The sequence below is a fragment of the Mus musculus genome, chromosome 7 (assembly GCF_000001635.26).
Source record: "Mus musculus strain C57BL/6J chromosome 7, GRCm38.p6 C57BL/6J".
NCBI classification, from domain to species: Eukaryota; Metazoa; Chordata; class Mammalia; order Rodentia; family Muridae; genus Mus; species Mus musculus.
The window spans coordinates 27,556,536-27,576,657 of NC_000073.6; the positions used below are offsets into that span (position 1 = coordinate 27,556,536).

Sequence of the window (20,122 nt, forward strand, 5' to 3'; positions counted from 1 at the left end):
TCAGTTGCTACATGTGACACTTGACAAGTCCCTGTTCCTTGCTGAGTGAGTCATGTGTGACTTTTTAATTGATGGGAATGGAGCTAATAATGGTCTTCCCTGCGAGGCTGTTGCAAGGCATCTTTGTGATGCTCTGGCCTGGCGGCTACTTGGTACTTGATTTGTGCCATGTCCTGACGGTCTCAGAGCTCTCTATTGTCTGTTGGCGCTAGATTCAGAGCTTGCTGTCTAGCTAAGGACAGCCTTGAGCTTCTTTCTGCTCATGATGCCTCTGTCTCCCAGGTGCTGGGACTGTGGGATGTGTACCTGGTGAGTATGGTGCTGAGACTGTGGGATGTGTACCTGGTGTGTATGGTGCTGAGACTGTGGGATGTGTACCTGGTGTGTATGGTGCTGAGACTGTGGGATGTGTACCTGGTGAGTATGGTGCTGAGACTGTGGGATGTGTACCTGGTGTGTATGGTGCTGAGACTGTGGGATGTGTACCTGGTGTGTATGGTGCTGAGACTGTGGGATGTGTACCTGGTGAGTATGGTGCTGAGACTGTGGGATGTGTACCTGGTGTGTATGATGCTGAGACTGTGGGATGTGTACCTGGTGTGTATGGTGCTGAGACTGTGGGATGTGTACCTGGTGTGTATGATGCTGAGACTGTGGGATGTGTACCTGGTGAGTATGGTGCTGAGACTGTGGGATGTGTACCTGGTGTGTATGGTGCTGAGACTGTGGGATGTGTACCTGGTGTGTATGGTGCTGAGACTGTGGGATGTGTACCTGGTGAGTATGGTGCTGAGACTGTGGGATGTGTACCTGGTGAGTATGGTGCTGAGACTGTGGGATGTGTACCTGGTGTGTATGATGCTGAGACTGTGGGATGTGTACCTGGTGTGTATGGTGCTGAGACTGTGGGATGTGTACCTGGTGTGTATGATGCTGAGACTGTGGGATGTGTACCTGGTGAGTATGGTGCTGAGACTGTGGGATGTGTACCTGGTGTGTATGGTGCTGAGACTGTGGGATGTGTACCTGGTGTGTATGGTGCTGAGACTGTGGGATGTGTACCTGGTGCTGAGACTGTGGGATGTGTACCTGGTGAGTATGGTGCTGAGACTGTGGGATGTGTACCTGGTGTGTATGATGCTGAGACTGTGGGATGTGTACCTGGTGTGTATGGTGCTGAGACTGTGGGATGTGTACCTGGTGTGTATGATGCTGAGACTGTGGGATGTGTACCTGGTGAGTATGGTGCTGAGACTGTGGGATGTGTACCTGGTGTGTATGGTGCTGAGACTGTGGGATGTGTACCTGGTGTGTATGGTGCTGAGACTGTGGGATGTGTACCTGGTGAGTATGGTGCTGAGACTGTGGGATGTGTACCTGGTGAGTATGGTGCTGAGACTGTGGGATGTGTACCTGGTGTGTATGATGCTGAGACTGTGGGATGTGTACCTGGTGTGTATGGTGCTGAGACTGTGGGATGTGTACCTGGTGTGTATGATGCTGAGACTGTGGGATGTGTACCTGGTGAGTATGGTGCTGAGACTGTGGGATGTGTACCTGGTGTGTATGGTGCTGAGACTGTGGGATGTGTACCTGGTGTGTATGGTGCTGAGACTGTGGGATGTGTACCTGGTGTGTATGGTGCTGAGACTGTGGGATGTGTACCTGGTGTGTATGGTGCTGAGACTGTGGGATGTGTACCTGGTGTGTATGGTGCTGAGACTGTGGGATGTGTACCTGGTGTGTATGGTGCTGAGATGGAACTCGGAGCTTTGAGTATGCTAGGCGAGCACTCTTCCAGCTAGATTACACCTCTAGCCCTACCTGCCGGCTTGAGACTGGGTCTTGCTGTGTAGCCCAGGCTAGCCTTGAACATATTATGTGACTTGGGCTGGCCTCCACAGTTCTTCAACATCTTTTAAACAATCGCTCATTTAAGTGAAAATTGGTTTTCTATTTCTTTGGAGCCTGTTGGAGTCTGGTACCCCACCTCTCTTACCCGTCCCCTCCCAGTCTGTCTCTTAGACACACCAGAGGAGTTTCTGGCTTAGGGCACTAGACTCAGTGTCCCCTTTCCTGGAATACTCTCTGAAGAGCCACACACTCATTTTTCCTTCCCTGGGTTTCTACTTAACACCGCAGTCTTTGCAGATCAGCCTTTTGAAAATGGGCTCCCAGGTTGCCCTTGTCCCCCAGTTCCTCTGCCCCCAACTAGGATCAATGGTTTTGTCCCCCTTGGTATTCTTAAGTATTGCCTACATTGAAGGCTCTCAGAAAATCTGGTTTGCTTGCTTGTTTGTTTGTTTTACTGAGGACCCAGCCTTGCACATGTTTGACAGAAATCCTGTTACTGACCTCCATGTCAATCAAACCTTTTATGTTTGATGCAAAGCCTTATACAGCTCAGACTGGCCTCAAACTCGCAAACCTCCTGCCTCAGTCTTCTGAATGCTGTGATTTCATACACTACTATGCCTGGTTTCTGTCTTAATGGTCGAGAAAGGGCCTCACACTGGGTCGGGTGCTGTACTCCTTTGATCCCAGCATTTGGGAGGCAGAGACAATCCCTGTGCATTCTAGTCTAGTTTGGTCTATGCACCAAGTTCCAGGACAGCTAGGGCTATAAGCATAGAAACAAATAAATGAAGACAGGGGGCCTCACTTTGTGGCCTGGGCTGTCCTCCTAATTTAGCTTGCTATGTGGTGGGACAGCCGGGGTATGCTGCTGCGCCCGACTCGTGTAGGAAGTTGCCTTAAAGTGATGAATGGTCTACATGCTGGGATTTGGGGGGCCGCTATTCCAACCAGACCTGTCAGAGTGTGGGGAGCAGGAGCGTGGACATTTGCCATCTGTGCTGGGACTCTCATGACAACTTGCTGCAGTAACATTTTTGAGAATTATGAAATTTTGGTTTCGCTAAAAAACACAGAAATATTATAAGACTGTGCTTTCATTTTAGATTTTTTGTTGTTGTTGTTGTTTTCTAAGACAGGGTTTCTCTGTATAGCTCTGGCTGTCCTGGAACTCACTCTGCAGACTAGGCTGGCCTCGAACTCAGAAATCCACCTGCCTCTGCCTCCCGAGTGCTGGGATTAAAGGCGTGCGCCACCACCGCCCAGCTTGTGCTTTCATTTTAATCCCAAGTGTGGGGTTTGGGGCTGCTTCCGCTGTCTGACTATGATGTGCCTCGTGTTCTAGCAGAGGCATGGTTTTGCCAGCAGCAGATAGTTTCTGCGATTGTATGACTTTTGGAATTCTGGGAACTTTTCAGAGGGTACATAAATTTGAGGGTCCCAAGAGGCGAGGTCAGTGTTGGTGGTTGTTTAGGGAGGTTGCTTGTGGTTTGTTAGTAGCTGTGGTCAAAGAAGAAACAAAGGCAAGAAATTAGATTCAGGGATCTCTTCTCTCTCCCCCCTCTATCCTTGTTTTTCTTCTAAGTGGTGCTAGCAGGTGCAACTGGGGAAATAGAGTGGGAAAAAGAAGAACCCACAATGTAGCAAAGAACAGCTACAACTTGCCACAAGCCAGGGTCATCTGGGTCATCTGGGAAGCACTGAGAAAAGGCTTCCATAAAATTAGCTTGTAGTCATTTTCTTCATTGATGTTTGATGTTAGTTGGTGCTACCCCTGGGTCATGCTGTTATAAGGAAGCAGGCTGAGCCAGCCAGTAAGCAGCGCTCCTCCATGGCCTCCGCATCAGCTCCAGTGTCCAGGTTTCTGCCTTGAGTTCCTGCCCTGACTTCCCTTTTCTCTAGAAGTTGCTTCTGGTCGTGGCATTTAATTACAGTAATGGAAACACTAACTAGGACACCATCTCTGAGTTCTAACCAGGCAGAGTGTTAGCTGTGATGGCAGCCCTTCCCAGGCTCACCACGGCCTGCCAGCTGCTGCTTCGGGCTATTCTTGGGTCCTGACCCCCTAGTTCAGGAATGTTCCTCTAACAGGCAGGCTGGCAGCCCCGGGAGCCTGAGGCTCTCTGGGGTGACTGATGGGCCCTCTCCCTTCTCTCTTCCAGGCTCCAGGAAGCAGGGTCAAGGCCAGGAAGACGATGGTCTCAGTGACTATGGGTGAGTCTGGTGTCCCTACAGGGCAGGGCCCCTTCTGCTGGTGGGTTGGTTTGGGTCTAGAGAGATAGAGGGGGAGGGTTTGTAACAGACAGGAACAGCTGGACTCTACTGGGGTGGGGGCGGGGCTGGAGCCTGTGCAAGGCTGTGTATTCTTTTTCCGAGATGGGCCTCCCGAACTTAGAGTATGGCCTAGAGAACTTGGTAAGGTCCATGGGTGCACAACCTGCCTGGCCTGCTAGAACTTCAGTTTTTCTTTTTTAAAGATTTATTTTTATGTGCATTGGTGTTTTGCCTGCATTTATGTCTTTGTGTGGATGCCAGATCCTCTAGAACTGGAGTTAGAGACAGTTTGAGCTGCCATGTAGGTGCTGAGAATTAAACCCTGGTCCTAGAAGAGCAGCCAGTGCTCTTAACCACTTACCCCTCTTACTCCAGCCCCAGCCTTGGTTCTTCTGGCTGTGAGATGGAGATGATAATCCTGCAGCCTGGATTGAGGAGCTCACCACATGGAGACTCCTAGGCACAGTCCTTAACAGATGCTAGCTGTGCTGGCAAGAGACAGCTGGAGGTAGTTCTTCCACTCTTCTGTCCTGTGGTCAGCCACAGCCTAACCCGGGCTAACTCCTTAGAGCCAACAATGACCTTGAACTCTCTGTACCTTCCTGCCTCTACCTCCATGTGCTGGGATCCCAGGCTCCCATCATCCTGGCAGTCTGCCTTGCTCTTTCTTTCTGTTTTGGGGGTGGGGAGAGATGTAGCTTGTTACCCAGGCTGCTTTCAACATTCCTGCCTTAAACGCCTGAGTACTGGGGCTGTAGGTGTATGCCACCACACCCCGTCTCCTGTCTTTTGGGATTGTCAAGTGCACAGAAATCACACGGTGGCTTAGGAAAGTGTTGACACTTATTGCACGTGTAGGAAAATCCATAAAATATGTTTATTTGTACGGAATTAAGAAGAACTAAAACACAAGCATCTAGCAGGGCTGGGCTTTGAATTTATGTAAACAAGTCCTGTAAGATGCCACTGTGTTGCATGAACTGCCTTTCTGTAGCATGATGGTTGAGAGTGGGGCTAAGCATAGCTAGTGTCTTTTTAGGGCTGGCTAGTTTCCCCATGTTTATGGATGTCCCTGACAAGGGATTGCTTAGGGCTTGAGATCTCTGTAGCTGAGTGGTAGAACATGTGCCCAGGACTCAGCTGTGAGGGACTTAGGGTAGGGTTCAGTCAGTGTGTGGTTTATGAAGGGCCTGAGGTGGCTCAGAGCTAGAGTAGAGGAACTAATCCTCGATAGGCACGCGCCATCCTCAGCACTGCAAACAGACAGACAGACAGACAGACAGACAGAAAGGGATATTGCTTCATTCTGGGAAACACATCACAGTGTATGCTCTTCATTTTTCCTGCTGTGATTTTTAGATACATTGTTATACTATGTAACATTTCTGAGTAGGGACTACAACGCTGTGTTTACTTTTAGAAACATTGTTTCACTCTGTAGTTGTCCAGATCTTTCACTATGTATCCCACCCTGGCCTCAAACCCACAGCTTCAGCCTTCTGAGTGTGGGGATTGAAGGCTGGCGGCCCAAGTATTTCTTTTTCTTTTTTTCTTTTTTTTGGTTTTTCGAGACAGGGTTTCTCTGTGTAGCCCTGGCTGGGCTGTCCTGGAACTCACTCTGTAGACCAGGCTGGCCTCGAACTCAGAAATCTGCCTGCCTCTGCCTCCCAAGTGCTGGGATTAAAGGCGTGCGCCACCACGCCCGGCCCAAGTATTTCTTAATAACCAGCCATTGGTTTATGACAGCTTCACTGGTCACACACTTGCCTTTTCTCAATAATGCATGACATGATGGTGTGCGCCTGCTGCAAAGATTTTGCAACTCCTTGGACACCAGCCTCTGTAGGGCCTTTGTAGGTAGAACACGCTAGAGAGTCAGCACAGTAAGGCAGGAGGATCAGGAGTTCAAGGTTGTTCTTGGCCCTGGTGAGTTCAAATCAAGCCGAGGATACATGAGACCCTGTATTTTTTTGAGAAAGGGTTTCTCTGTGTAGCCCTAGCTGGCTTCAAGCTTGATATGTAGATCAGATTGGCCTCAAACTCACAGGGATCCATCTGCCTCTGCCTCCCAAGGTGTGTACTACCACTCCACTTTCTTTTCTTTAAGAAAGGAAGAAAGGGCTGGAGAGATGGCTCAGTGCTTAAGAGCACTGACTGCTCTTCCAGAGGTCCTGAGTTCAAATCCCAGTAACCACAGGGTGGCTCACAACCATCTGTAATGGGATCTGATATTCTCTTCTGGTGTGTCTGAAGACAGCTACAGTGTACTCATATACAATAAATAAAAAATCTTAAAACAAACAAACAAAAACCAACCCGTCTTTTAGAGGGGGAGGGGGAGGGGGAGGCAAAGAAACAAAGATTCAAGGGAAGCAGCTTGGAGCTTGGTTAGCAGAGTTTGCCTGGAATTGCACAAGCTTCCATCCCCAGCACTACATAAGCTGCGCATGGTGGCAGCACAACCTGTTAATTCCAGCACTGGGGAAGAGGAGGCAGGAGAGTTAGGAGTTCAAGGTCACCTTCAGATACATAGTGAGGCCAGCCTAAGCTCTACTAGACCTTGTCTCAAAAAACTCCCATTAAAGGCTGTCTGGACTCAGTCTGCCCAGCAACCTGAGGACATGGGTGTTTTAGTATTGAACCGTCAGCCAGGTGAGGGCACATTTCTTATTTCTGCCCTGAGGGTCTAAGGCATCCCAGGTGCTAGGAACAGGCTAGCACCTGCCTGTGCTGAGTGCCCAGAAAGTACTTGGTAGAGGTATAGTACTACAAATGTACAGATAAGGAAACTGAGGCACTGAGCATTGACTTGCCAAAGTCCTGAAGGCAGGAAATGGCACAGTGGGTGCTTCTGCATGAGGCTGTCCCTGCTAAGGCCGACGGGCCGGCTCCTGAACCTGGCTGTCCCCTGCTAAGGCAGACGGGCCGGCTCCTGAACCTGGCTGTCCCCTGCTAAGGCCGGTGGGCCGGCTCCTGAACCTGGCTGTCCCCTGCTAAGGCCGATGGGCCGGCTCCTGAACCTGGCTGTCCCCTGCTAAGGCCGGTGGGCCGGCTCCTGAACCTGGCTGTCCCCTGCTAAGGCCGATGGGCCGGCTCCTGAACCTGGCTGTCCCCTGCTAAGGCCGATGGGCCGGCTCCTGAACCTGGCTGTCCCCTGCTAAGGCCGATGGGCCGGCTCCTGAACCTGGCTGTCCCCTGCTAAGGCCGATGGGCCGGCTCCTGAACCTGGCTGTCCCCTGCTAAGGCCGGTGGGCCGGCTCCTGAACCTGGCTGTCCCCTGCTAAGGCCGATGGGCCGGCTCCTGAACCTGGCTGTCCCCTGCTAAGGCCGGTGGGCCGGCTCCTGAACCTGGCTGTCCCTGCTAAGGCCGATGGGCCGGCTCCTGAACCTGGCTGTCCCCTGCTAAGGCCGACGGGCCGGCTCCTGAACCTGGCTGTCCCTGCTAAGGCCGACGGGCCGGCTCCTGAACCTGGCTGTCCCCTGTTAAGGCCGATGGGCCGGCTCCTGAACCTGGGCTCCCACTGCCAGGTGCTCAGGGATTATTAGTCCAGGTATGTGGGGTAAGGCCTCAGGACAGGAGGAAGCCATAAGAGAACAAGGTCAAAGGACTGAGAACTTGGGAGCATTGTGCCCTGGCATGTTAACCAACCTCTTGGGTCCCAGTCAGGGGACTCAGTGTCTGCAGACTCATCAGTGGTCAGGGATTCTTACTCCATTGAGAGTTGAGAGCTCACAGTGCAGGGCTGGCACGCACTGGCTTTTAATTTGTGGAAGCCATTGCTGCTGCGGTTTGCTATGAATGACTGTCTTGTCTAACCCCAGCCACTTCCGAGTGGATCCAGTTCTTCAAGGAAGCCGGCATTCCCCCAGGACCTGCTGTTAATTACGCTGTGATGTTTGTGGATAATCGGTGAGGAGGCTGATGGGACAGGGTAAACTGGGCAGCGGGAGGTGGGAGCTGGCTGCATGGGACCTCACCACCATCCCGCCCTGCAGGATCCAGAAGAGCATGCTGCTAGATCTTAATAAAGAAATCATGAACGAGCTGGGTGTGACCGTCGTGGGTGATATCATTGCCATCCTCAAGCATGCCAAGGTGGTACACCGCCAGGTAGGTGCTCCTGTGCCTCTGACTTCTGGGCAAAGTGTGGGGCTGCAGGGGGCTGCTCTGAGGCAGGCCAGTAGGAGGCCCGGCAGCCAAGGAAGATGCAGTGTTCAGAGGCAGGTTTGGCACTTTGCTGTATGACACTGGGCATTTGTCTGACTTCTCTGAGCCTTGTTTTCTCTGTCTTCCCTATGCATGAGGCAAACTTGAGTTAGTCTTTCTGGTATCCACACAGATGGAATACCACGCGCACGTGGAGGCCGTGGTTGATGCTGGGAAGGATCCTCAGTTGCCCTGCCACTGTACTCAGTGAGGCAGACTCTCTTAATCAAACCCCTATGCCCTGAACTCATACAGTAAGCTCTAGAGACAGGCCTTGAACTGTTCCTCATCCAGGACCCTGCAAAAAGGACTTTCTCAATCAAGTTAGAGGCACAACTCAGCTGGAGAGTCGATGAACAAAACATTGTTTTGTTTTTTAAATTTCAGATTGAGAATTAAAATTTATATTGGATAGATGTGTGTGTGGAGGATGTGTGGTCATATATAAGTGGAGATCAGAAGACAGCTTTGGAAGTAGGTTCTCTCTTTCAACCACCTGAGTCCCAAGGTTTAGCTCAGGTCTTAAGCCACGTCAAGTGTCTTTACCCGCTGAGCTGGCTAGCCAGCCTAGGGTGCTTCCTTTTAGCCCAGAGCAGAATAGTACTAAGTTGAGCCGTGGCTCAGACGTTAAGTGCTTGCAGCTCTGCAGAGGACCCATGTTCAGTTCCCAGCAAGCTCACAATGTGCGTGCGCGCGCGCGCGCGCACACACACACACACACACAGAGTTCTCAAGGTCTTCTGTTCTGTGCTCACCCCTCTACCTCTCCTTTGCAGGACATGTGCAAAGCAGCCACTGAGTCAGTGCCCTGCAACCCCAGCCCGCTCCAGGGTGAGCTTCGCCGAGGCGCTTCTAGTGGTGAGTTCCATCTGTTCATTGTCTTTGTGTCCTGTGGCTGAAGGAATACAGCTGGCCAGCCCACCTTGTAGTTTGCAGAGGTGGAAGCAAAGCCACTGAAGCCCCCTGTAAGGGACAGAATAAGCTAGTGAGGAGTGGCTGCTCATAGAGCTCTTTCTCACTCATGAGAGTAATAGGTTTTATAATCTCTCTCTCCCTCTCTCCCTCTTCCTCTCCCTTTCCTTTTCTTTTCTTTTTTTTTTTTAAGATTTATTTATTTATTATATGTAAGTACACTATAGCTGTCCTCAGATACTCCAGAAGAGGGAGTCAGATTTGGTTACGGATGGTTGTGAGCCACCATGTGGTTGCTAGGATTTGAACTCGGGACCTTCACAAGAGCAGACGGCACTCTTAACCACTGAGCAATCTCGCCAGCCTCTCCTCTCCTCTCCTCTCCTCTCCTCTCCTCTCCTCTCCTCTCCTCTCCTCTCCTTTTCTTTTCTTTTCTTTTCTTTTCTCTTTTTTTTTAAAGATTTATTTATTTTATATATGTGAGTACATTGTCGCTGTCTTCTGATACAACAGAAGAGGGCATTAGATCCTATTACAGATGGTTGTGAGCCACCATGTGGTTGCTGAGAATTGAACTCAGGACCTTCAGAAGAGCAGCCAGTGCTCTTAACCATTGAGCCATCTCTCCAGCCCCTCCTTATCTTATCTTTTCTTTCTTTTCTTTTCTTTTTTAAAGTATTTTTTATTAGGTATTTTCCTCATCTACATTTCCAATGTTATCCCAAAAGTCCCCCCCACACTCCCCTACCCACCCACTCCCCCTATTTGGCCCTGGCGTTCCCCTGTACTGGGGCATATAAAGTTTGCAAGTCCAATGGGCCTCTCTTTCCAGTGATGGCCGACTAGGCCATCTTTTGATACATATGCAGCTAGAGTCAAGAGCTCCGGGGTACTGGTTAGTTCATAATGTTGCTCCACCTATAGGGTTGCAGATCCCTTTAGCTCCTTGGGTACTTTCTCTAGCTCCTCCATTGGGGGCCCTGTGATCCATCCAATAGCTGACTGTGAGCATCCACTTCTGTGTTTGCTAGGCCCCAGCATAGTCTCACAAGAGACAGCTATATCTGGGTCCTTTCAGCAAAATCTTGCTAGCTTTTCTTTCTTTTAAAGACAAAGTTTTATATGTATATAACCCAGGCTGGCCTTGAAGTCACTGTCCTCCAACCTTAGCATCTTGTTGCTGGGATTACCACACCTGATGTATTTCTTTTGGTGGTGCTAGGGATGGAGCCCAGAGTTTGTACAGGCTGCTTGCGGCTGGCCCTTCACTCTGCCATTCCATGCAGCTACACTTCTGCATATTGTCTCTGTCCTAGGGTTTGGTTTGGTTTTTTTGAGACAGGGTTTGTCTGTATAGCCCCACGTGTTCCGGAATTCATTCTGTTGGCTGGACTGGCCTCAAACTCAGAGCTCTGCCTGCCTCTGCCTCCCTCTGGGATTAAGTGCTAGAATTAAGGATGGGCGCCGCCACTGCCTGGCCTACTTTGCTTTCTACTGCAGTGATAAAGCATGACTAAAAGCAACTTGGGGAAGAAAGCGTTTATTCAGCCTGACCAGGGCCTTGAGGCAGAGGCCATGGAGGAATGCTGCTCTTTGGCTCTCTCTCCAGCCATCTTCTCTTTTCTTTTTTTTTTTTTTTTTTTTCCTTCTTGAAATATGGCCTCACTATGTAGCCATGGTGAGTACTGGGATTAATAAGCATTGTACCAGGTATGGAGACCCTCCCAGGATAACCACCTGTCAGGAATGGGGCTGCCCACAGTTGGTGGACTCTCCTACCTCAGCTATCAAGCAAGAAAATGTCCCCACAGACTTGTCTCCAGGCCAGTCAGACGGAGGCAGTTTTTCCAGCTTCCTTGATGCCTCTGGCTTGTGTGAAGATGACAAAAAACTAACCATACTTTAGAAAATGTTTATTTACATTTACGTATTCTGTGTGTGAATGTCTGGGAGTCCTCATGTGCATGGCACAGGTATTGGTTAAATGATAGTGTGTAGAAGTCAGCTCTCTACTTCCACCGAAGTGCCACATGGAGATCAGGACCTTTCCCCAGGCTCGTGTCTCTCCTCACTGAGCGAGCTCAGTGGCCCCCACAGGTCCTTTGTAAGGACGTCAAGTTTACTGTGTGCTGTTGGGTGATTGGCTGAGCTCGTGGCCAGCAGCACAGTGACTCGTTCCAGAACAAAGCTTGTAAGCCACACAAGTTTTTCTTTTTTTCAAGATTTATTTACTTATTATACATAAGTACACTGTAGCTGTCTTCAGACACACCAGAAGAGGGCATCAGTTCTTCAGATGGTTGTGAGCTATCATGTGGTTGCTGGAATTTGAACTCAGGACCTCTGGAAAGACAGTCGGTGCTCTTAACCGCTGAGGCATCTCTCCAGCCCTGCCCTACAAGTTTTCCATGAAGCACATCTTGGCCTTTCTGTGGAGTGCGGTGCCACCCAGCACCTTAGCACAGGGCTTGCATCATTTAAAGCTGCACAGTCACCAAGCAAAAACAAAAAAAGAGTCCAGTTTTTCCATTTCTAGCAGGAAGTTAACCATGGAAGGAAACTTACAGGAGCCGACACCATAAGGCCACAGGATCTCTTTGACATAAGTTGGGAGCAGATGTTGGGTGATGGGTAGGAGCTGTAGCCGCACCACATGTGTTGATGTAGGGTGTTGATGAATTGTAGTCAGAAGATGAGTCTGCACACACAGACTCTTAAAAGGCCTGGGCCGGGGGCTGGTGAGATGGCTCAGTGGGTAAGAGCACCTGACTGCTCTTCCGAAGGTTCGAAGTTCAAATCCCAGCAACCACATGGTGGCTCACAACCACCCGTAATGAGATCTGATGCCCTCTTCTAGTGTGTCTGAAGACAGCTAGAGTGTACTTACATATAATAATAAATAAATCTTAAAAAAAAAAAAAAAAAAAAGGCCTGGGCCACAGAATGAGACACTAGTTTAAAAACAGACAGGGCTGGGATGGAACTCAGTTGGTAGAGTGCCTGCCTAGTATACTGGAGGCCTTGAGCTCCATCCCCAGCTCCAGACAGTCTTGGCACTGTGGTTCCCACCTCTAATCTCAGCACTCAGAAAGAGGTAGCCTGGGGATTAGAAGTTCAAAGTAGGGCACTGGAGAGATGGCTCAGTGGTAAGAACACTTCCTGCTCTTTCAAAGGATCTGAGTTGAATTCCTAGCACCCATATCAAATAGTTCACAGCTGCCTGTAACTCCAGTTCCAGGGGATCTGACACACTCTTTGAGCCTCCAAAGGCACCTCTATGCATGTGGGTTATACACATATGCACACACACACCCCTAAATAAAAATAATACATCTATTTTTAAAAAAAGTTCAAAGTAATGTTTGAAACCAACCAGGAGTACATGAGATCCTGTTTCACAAGGGGGGGAAGAAAAAAGGGGCCTTATGAGATTGCCCAGTGGGCAAAGGTTCTTGCTATGGAAACCTTGTAACCTGAGTTGTCTAGAACCCATGGAAGTTAAAAGGAAAGAACTGACTCGGGAAATTTGTCCTCGGATATCTCCATGTGTCCCGTGGCACATGAGCCCCCTCCCACACAATAAAACTTAAGAAGGAGCTGTACATCTTTAATCCCAGCACTCGGGAGGCAGAGGCGGGCGGAGCTCTATAACATGACTTCCTAGGTCTGCCAGTTCTCGGAGAACAACATGGAGACTCTTGACTAATTATGAAAGCTTTAGGCCTTAGCTTACTTGTTTTCAACTAGCTCTTATAACTTAAAATAACCCCGATTATATTAATATAAGTTCTGCCACATGGCCTGTTAGCTACCTGTCCTTCAGTCCTGGCCTGCATCATTCTCTGTCTCGCTGGGGAGTCTCCTTGTCTCACAGATGAATCTCCGACCTCTGACTCTTTCCCAGACTTCCTGGTTCTGCGAAGAAATCCTGCCTACTCTCTCTCCTGCTTTGCTATAGGTCATTCAGCTCTTTATTAAACAAATCAGAAGGTGTGGAAGGAGTGTTTACAAAACACTAAGACAGGTAAATAGACACGCACATGCATGCTTGCACACACACAAAGATAAACAATCAGAGACATTTACTTCTCACAGTTTTATGATGGATCAACTGGTCTTTGTGCTCTAATCTAGCTCAGCAGGTCTCTGTGGGTCCATGACATCTTGGTTGAAGGATGGCTTCATTTACATATGTGGTTACTGGCTTGATGCCAGCTGGGATAAGTCACCAGGTGACTTGGTGCCTTCTGTCATCCAGCAGGCTAGCATAGGCATGTTCTGACAGGGAGTCACAGGGTTCCTAAAAACAGCAGTAGAGGGCAGGTCCCAACACTAGGGCCTCTGGAGTCTGGGCTCCTGTGCCGTTGGCCAAAGTGAAGTCACAAGGCTGAACTTAGAGCCAGTGCCAGCAGGGCACACCTAAAGGTGTTGCTGAAGGGAGGGTGTAGAAATTGGGCTTCATTTCTCTAATAAGCCCACAACACATATATACAGAAGGGTTTGATCATGATGGCTTTGCAGACTGGGGGTGTAACTAAGCTCTAGAGTGTATACTTAGCCCGTGTCCTAGCCTCAACACTGAATCATTTATGGCTCTGCTGAATGGCATTCAGTATAGGCTATCCGAGAGCCAGCATCCAAAAGCAGAGACAAGCATGGCTATCTTTCCAGAGTTCCCTCCTCCTCCTTTCCCACTCATTGTCTCCTCTCAGGGTACTCACAACCTGGGTTGCCAATAGCATAGATGAGCTTTGCCAGTCTTTCAAGTGCCCAATGATAACATTTTAATACCCTTTGGATGCTTTTTTCTTCCTTCCTTCCTTCCTTCCTTCCTTCCTTCCTTCCTTCCTTCCTCCCTTCCTTCCTTCCCTCCTTCCCTCCCTCCCTCCCTCCCTCCCTCCCTCCCTCCCTCCCTCCCTCTCTTCCTTCCTTTCTGTCTTTCCTTCTCTTCCTCCCTCCTTTCTTTGCTAGACAAGGTCTCACTATATCAATATAGCCCTGACTAGCCTAGAACTCATGTAGACCAATTTAGCCCTGAATTTACAGAGTTCCATCTGCCTCTGCCTCCCGAGTACCTGGATTAAAGGTGAGTTCCATCATGCCTGGCCTAATGCCTCTTACAATGTCAAGTAACTCTGAAAATGAAACCAAAGCTGAACATGGTGGCTCATGTATATAATCTCAATACTTTGGAGACAGAAGCAGGAGGATTGCTGTGAGTTAGCTAGCCTGTTGTGAGGCCCAGCCCAGCCCAGAGTGAGATAGGTCTTTTTAAAAAGAATCATGTCAGCTGGGCGTGGTGGCGCACGCCTTTAATCCCAGCACTTGGGAGGCAGAGGCAGGTGGATTTCTGAGTTCGAGGCCAGCCTGGTCTACAAAGTGAGTTCCAGGACAGCCAGGGCTACACAGAGAAACCCTGTCTCGAAAAACCAAAAAAAAAAAAAAAAAAAAAATCATGTCAAGCAGTCATAAGGTCTGTAGAAGAAAGCGTGCTGAGGGTCCTGGTGGTCTGGGTGGTCAGAGAGACATGGTAAACTAGTTCCTGGGAAGATAAAGCTGCCTTCTGGATTCCTGAGCATACCCAGCAGGAGGACAGAGCAGCCACGGGGCTACAGCAGCTGTCCTCCTTCGTTCAGTCCCCTACTTGCCTTCCCCACCCTGGGCTGGCACTGTTGGGTTGAGAACTTGTAGACTATGCTTCCAGAATCTTCCTTACTGCCATTTCCCAGACCCCTCTCTAGGGCACCCAGCACAACTGGACTCCCTCCCTTCCTCCCACAGCCGCTTCTCGAATGATTGCCAACAGCCTGAACCATGACTCTCCACCCCATACCCCCACACGGCGGTCAGACAACAGCACCTCCAAGATCTCCGTCACTGTGTCCAACAAGATGGCAGCGAAGAGTGCCAAGGCTGCCGGTGAGGGCACTTGGGCAAGTGTTGGGCAGAGCTGCAGGGGAATATGGGTGAGCAGAGGGTGTGAGTGCGTGCGTGTGTGCGTATGTGTTACTTCTAAATGTGGCGAGGTGCTTCAGAGACCATCAGAAAGTCATTGATCTCTGAATTTGATCAAGTCTCAGGGCTTCAATTTGTTTCTCTGTTTTATTGAACTGGAAAGTTTTATTTTTCTTTTCTCAGTTAAGTGTCTGTATGTGTGTGTGTGTGTGTACCGGCGTCCATGGTGGCCAGAGTGGGATCCCCTGGAGCTGGAGCTTGTGAGCTGTCTGATGTGGGTGCTGGGAACTGAACTTGAATCCTGCAAGAGCAGTACTTAATCTTAAGCACTGAGGCATTCTCCAGCCCCATGGCACTGTTTCTAGAAGGGCAGTGCCGATATCCTGGTTTTCAAGACAGTGAGAAGCTCTCCGGGATGGACTAGAGACCTGTCTGTGACTGTCCCTCTTCTCCTTGAGATTGTTATGTAGCCAAGGGTGGTCTGGAACTCCTCCTCCTCCTGCCTACTTTATGCGCATTCAGGTCACAGGCGTGGACCACCACACCCTGTTTATGTAGTGCTAGTGCTATTGAACCCAGTGCCTGTGCTTGCTAGGCAAGAACTCAACCAACTGAGCCACGCCCCAGCCCTCATCACTTCCTCTTGCCTGCTGTGTCCAGCTCCTCTGAGCTTGTGGTCTTGAGCCTGCAGCAGGCCTCTGCTTGAGGGTTTTGATGATCTTCTGCCCAGGACTTAAAGCTGGGGTGGGACTCAGCTTTCCTGCCCTACTATAGTCAACCCATTCCCAATTCCTAGTTTCTCAAGGCAACTATGGAAACTGAGGCCGAGGGCTGTGGGGAGGACTCCATGTTCTGGTTGCCCAGTAGTCCCATCACAGGCTGTCTGCTGCCAACGCCTCTGCTTATCTTTGCCTGGTGTGTGCTGTGGAAGCACCTTGAACTAGAAGGTAAATCAGTTGCTGAGTGTAGTGGTTCGCACCTATGACACCTGTACTTGGGAGGCTAGGCAAGACGATTGCTGTGAGTTTGTACCTAGCTAGGGCTTCAAGCATGAACTTGTCTCGTAAAGAGAAAAAGACTCTGGGATTAGACTGTACCTCAATGGTTAGAGTACTTGCCTAGCATGCACTAAGCCCTGGGTTCAATCCCCAACACAAAAATTTATAAACATAAAAATATTTAAATGTAAAGCCAGGCAGTGGTGGCGCACGCCTTTAATCCCAGCATTTGGGAGGTAGAGGCAGAGGCAGGCGAATTTCTTTTTTTCTTTCTTTTTTTTTTTTTTTAATTTTATTTATTTATTTATTTGTTTGTTTGTTTGTTTGTTTGTTTAATGTGTGTACACTGTAGCTGTCTTCAGACACTCCAGAAGAGGGCATCAGATTTTTGTTATGGATGGTTGTGAGCCACCATGTGGTTGCTGGGATTTGAACTCAGGACCTTTGGAAGAGCAGTCGGTGCTCTTAACCGCTGAGCCATCTCACTGCCCCCGGCAGGTGAATTTCTAAGTTTGAGGCCAGCCTGGTCTACATGAGTTCCAGGACAGCCAGGGCTACACAGAGAAACCCTGTCTTGAAAAAACAAAAAAACAAAAACAAAAAAAAAAAAAGAAAAAAAATTAAATGTAAAAAGGTAGGCAGGGTGGCACACACTATAAGTCCAACATTCAGAAAGCAGAGGCAGGGGGATTATTCAGACTTCAAGGTTGGCTTAGTTTATATAGAGAGTTTCAGGCTAGCTAGGGGTACAGCAAACCAAAAAAGAGAAACAGAAAGTTAAACCAGTTTCTAGAGAGCTGAGATGACAGTGCCCTGAGATGAGAGACTGGTGCGCCTACCTTCTGACACTCTGAAGGGGAGTCTTTAGTTGAAATATAAAGTAGGTGTGGTAGATTATGATGTTAATTCTAATAATGGGGGTGGGGGCGCTGAGCCAGGAGAATTACAAGGTCCAAACCAGCTCAGGCTACACAGTGAGACCCTGTCTTGAACACAAAAAAGAAGTATAATTTAGGGTTGGCTCCATGGCTCTGTGAGTAAAAGCTTTTGCTGCCATGCCATTTTTTAAAAATTTTTTTACATGTTTTATGTGTAAAGTGTGAATATTTTATCTGCATTAATGTCTGCATCACGGGAATGCTTTGTGCCAGCAGAGACCACAGAGGGTATCTGATCCCTTGGGATAGGACTTACAGGTGGTTGTGAGCTACCATGTGGGTGCTGGGAATTGAACCCAGATCCTCTGCAAGTTCTCTGTAACCACTGAGCCATCTCCCCAGCCCCAAGACAAATATTTTAGAGTATAATTTAATTCTGCGCCATGCCAAACCAGTATGGCCCTTGATTACTGGTTAAAAGCTGAGTGCCCAAAACAAAAAGTCAAAAAGGGCAGGCATCCACAGCTCCAAAGGCAGCCTATGGGACTCGAATCCACCCACCCCATGGGTTCCACATTTTAGCCATTCAAGCAGGGTGTGGCATACCTCAGAGAGCCTGGGAAGTCATCACTATTGTCAAATCCCGAGCACATCTTGTGGTTTAGTCACATCAGATGACTAATGTCCTCAGTGACTCAGTCTGGTGATGGGGCAGCTGTGCACATGAAAGCCAGTCACACCAGTGAGCAATGAGAAACTGGGCTGCAGCTGGGCAGTGGTGCATGCGCATAAGCAGCCCTTGAGGGGCTGAAGCAGGAAGTTTGTGAGTTGAGACCAGCCTGGGCTACATAGTGAGACTTTCTCTCAGAATTGAGGACGGAAACAGAGGTAAACTGTCCTGACCATAGCTAGGTGTCTCTCATCCCCAGCTCAGAATATCCATCCCTAAGGGAGCTGACCCCCTGTCTCCTTACCAGCTCTGGCCCACAGGGAGGAGGAAAGCCTGGTTGTTCCCACCAAGCGGCGGCGGGTCACGGCTGAGATGGAGGGAAAGTACATCATCCACATGCCCAAGGGGACCACGCCCCGCACCCGGAAGATCCTGGAGCAGCAGCAGGCAGCAAAAGGTACAGGCTGTGTGGGCTCAGGGGGAGAGCGCTCACCTCTGCTCTGCCATCATACGCTGGGCTCATGGGTTATACGCTGGGCTCATGTCCTTCTTTGTCCTTGGAGGGCAGGGGCAAAAGGGCAGTCATGGCTGCCCTTAAAAGTAAGTGACCGTACCTGGCCAAGGGCAGGACCACAGTGCATACCGGCACTGCGAGCCAAAGCCAAGCTCAAGCTCGATGAGGCCTGTGGAGGTAGCGGTTTTATGGTGGTAATATTTCAGAACATTCTGCTGGTTCTGCTACAACTTCCCGATAGTGCACATCCTTTCCTGGGCGCCATACCCATGCTGTTGTCTGTGGACCCTGGTGGGTCACTGGGAATATGTCCTTAGAGAATCTTAGGGTTTTACTGCTGTGAACAGACATCATGACTCAGGCAACTCTTACAAGGACAACATTTAATTGGAGCTGGCTTACAGGTTCAGAGGTTCAGTCCGTTGTCATCGAGGTGGAAACATGGCAGCATGCAGGCAGGCATGGTGCAGGAGGAGCTGAGAGTTTGCTCCTCCTGAAGGCTGCGAGGAGAGACTGGCTACCAGGCAGCTAGGATGAGGGCCTTAAAGCCCATACCCACAGTGACACACCTACTCCAACAGGGCACACCTCCTGATAGTGCCACTCCCCGAGGCAAACAGATGTACACCATCACATAGAGGCTCCTTTTTCCTCCTTTCAATATTTATTTATGAGTAATCTGTTAGTTTTTTTTCGAGACAGGGTTTCTCTGTGTAGCCCTGGCTGCCCTGGAGCTCACTCTGTAGACCAGGCTGGCCTCGGACTACGAGATCCTGCTGCCTTTGTCACCTGAGTATTAGGATTAAAGGCACCATCGCCTGGCCAGTTGTTTTGAGGTGCTGGCAGTATGACCTTGAGCATACTAGGGTGGTACTCGACCACCCACCTATAGTTGACCACCCACCTATAGCCTCAGTCCCTTTTTTTTTTTTTTGGCACAATGAGCATTATCTTTTAGGTATCACTATAAGATTTCCTCCAGTCATGTCTTTTTCTTTCATTTTTAGTCTTTTATTTTTTAATACATCCTTTAAAAGTTACTTTTTTTTCTTTTTTTTTTTTTATTACGTATCTTCCTCAATTACATTTCCAATGCTAACCCAAAAGTCCCCCATGCCCTCCCCCCAAAAGTGACTTTTTATAGGTATACATATGTGAGTTCATGTGTGTAACGTGCAGCAGTCTCGAAAGCTAGGGGAGGATGTTGGGAACCTGGAACTGGAGTTGTGTAAAGTTGTAAGCAAACGTGTATGCTGGGAATCATCGAACGTGGGTCCTGTACCAGAGCATTAAGTACTCTTACCTGCTGAGCCATCTTTCTAGCCCCTATCCTTTGATGATTTCATACTGTATACATTATATTTTCATTGGATCTTCCCTAAACTAACCCCTTATTCTTACCAGATAACACCAACATATCCCTATCTCATTCATGTCCTGTCTTTTTTTTCCCTCTCACTGTTGGAGCTGCCAGGCAGAATCCTGACTGATCTTGTTGGCTTGATCTGCAGGTCCTGTGTGGGTAACCTTGAGTGCAACATTTCACAGCACTTCTTCAGCCCCTATGTCCTTTCTGCTGCTCCTCTGCAGTGTCCTCCGAACCTTGGAGGGTTGACATAGATTTAAGGCTGAGCACTCAAAACACACTGACTGTCAGCACAGTTGAGTCTTTCGGTGACTGCTGCCCACTGTGGAAGAAACTTCTCTGACCAGTTGAGAGTAGCACTAGTCTATGGATATAAATATATGTGTGTGTGTGTGTGTGTGTGTGTGTCTGTCTGTGTGTGTCTGTGTGTGTGTGTGTGTGTGTGTGTATAAAATCTCATATACATTTATATGTATACATATGAGTTTATGTGT

General features: G+C 49.1%; 2 protein-coding genes across 10 annotated transcripts in view; both read left to right on the forward strand.

Annotated features, from left to right (window-relative positions):
* 2310022A10Rik (RIKEN cDNA 2310022A10 gene) overlaps positions 1 to 20,122 on the forward strand; it is a 28,857-nt gene that overhangs the window by 3,293 nt on the left and 5,442 nt on the right. For 2 of the 5 annotated variants that reach the window (XR_391092.3, XM_017312231.2), the window contains exons 3-8: positions 4,017 to 4,068; positions 7,951 to 8,038; positions 8,125 to 8,239; positions 9,112 to 9,193; positions 15,029 to 15,213; positions 18,056 to 18,205. Coding sequence is in view for 4 of the 5 variants with exons in the window: in XM_017312231.2 (XP_017167720.1) it covers positions 4,017 to 4,068; positions 7,951 to 8,038; positions 8,125 to 8,239; positions 9,112 to 9,193; positions 15,029 to 15,213; positions 18,056 to 18,205 (672 nt within the window). In the remaining variant the exon portion in view is untranslated. Of the gene's footprint in view, positions 1 to 3,940; positions 4,069 to 7,950; positions 8,039 to 8,124; positions 8,240 to 9,111; positions 9,194 to 15,028; positions 15,214 to 18,055; positions 18,206 to 20,122 lie in introns of those variants that run through there. The other 3 variants (NM_001374792.1, NM_175107.5, NM_001122767.1) reach the window with 2 other exon arrangements.
* Positions 9 to 2,968, forward strand: Gm45975 (predicted gene, 45975). Of its 5 annotated transcripts, XM_017312416.2 has the most exons (3): positions 9 to 318; positions 355 to 1,002; positions 1,066 to 2,968. In XM_017312416.2, the coding sequence occupies exons 1-3, from the start codon at positions 316 to 318 to the stop codon at positions 1,774 to 1,776; spliced, it is 1,362 nt and encodes a 453-aa protein (XP_017167905.1). In that variant the 5' UTR covers positions 9 to 315; the 3' UTR covers positions 1,777 to 2,968. The 5 variants fall into 5 exon arrangements, with proteins under 5 accessions (XP_017167905.1, XP_017167907.1, XP_017167906.1 ...); XM_017312418.2 differs by having other exon boundaries at positions 9 to 993; positions 1,237 to 2,968; XM_017312417.2 differs by having other exon boundaries at positions 9 to 1,029; positions 1,237 to 2,967.

Excerpts from the sequence above, each read along its gene's own strand:
- Gm45975 (XM_017312414.2), top strand. The coding sequence starts at position 316 with ATGGTGCTGAGACTGTGGGATGTGTACCTGGTGTGTATGGTGCTGAGA. Across the intron at positions 1,003-1,065 it reads ATGTGTACCTGGTGTGTATG|GTGCTGAGACTGTGGGATGT; the intron begins GTGCTGAGACTG and ends GATGTGTACCTG.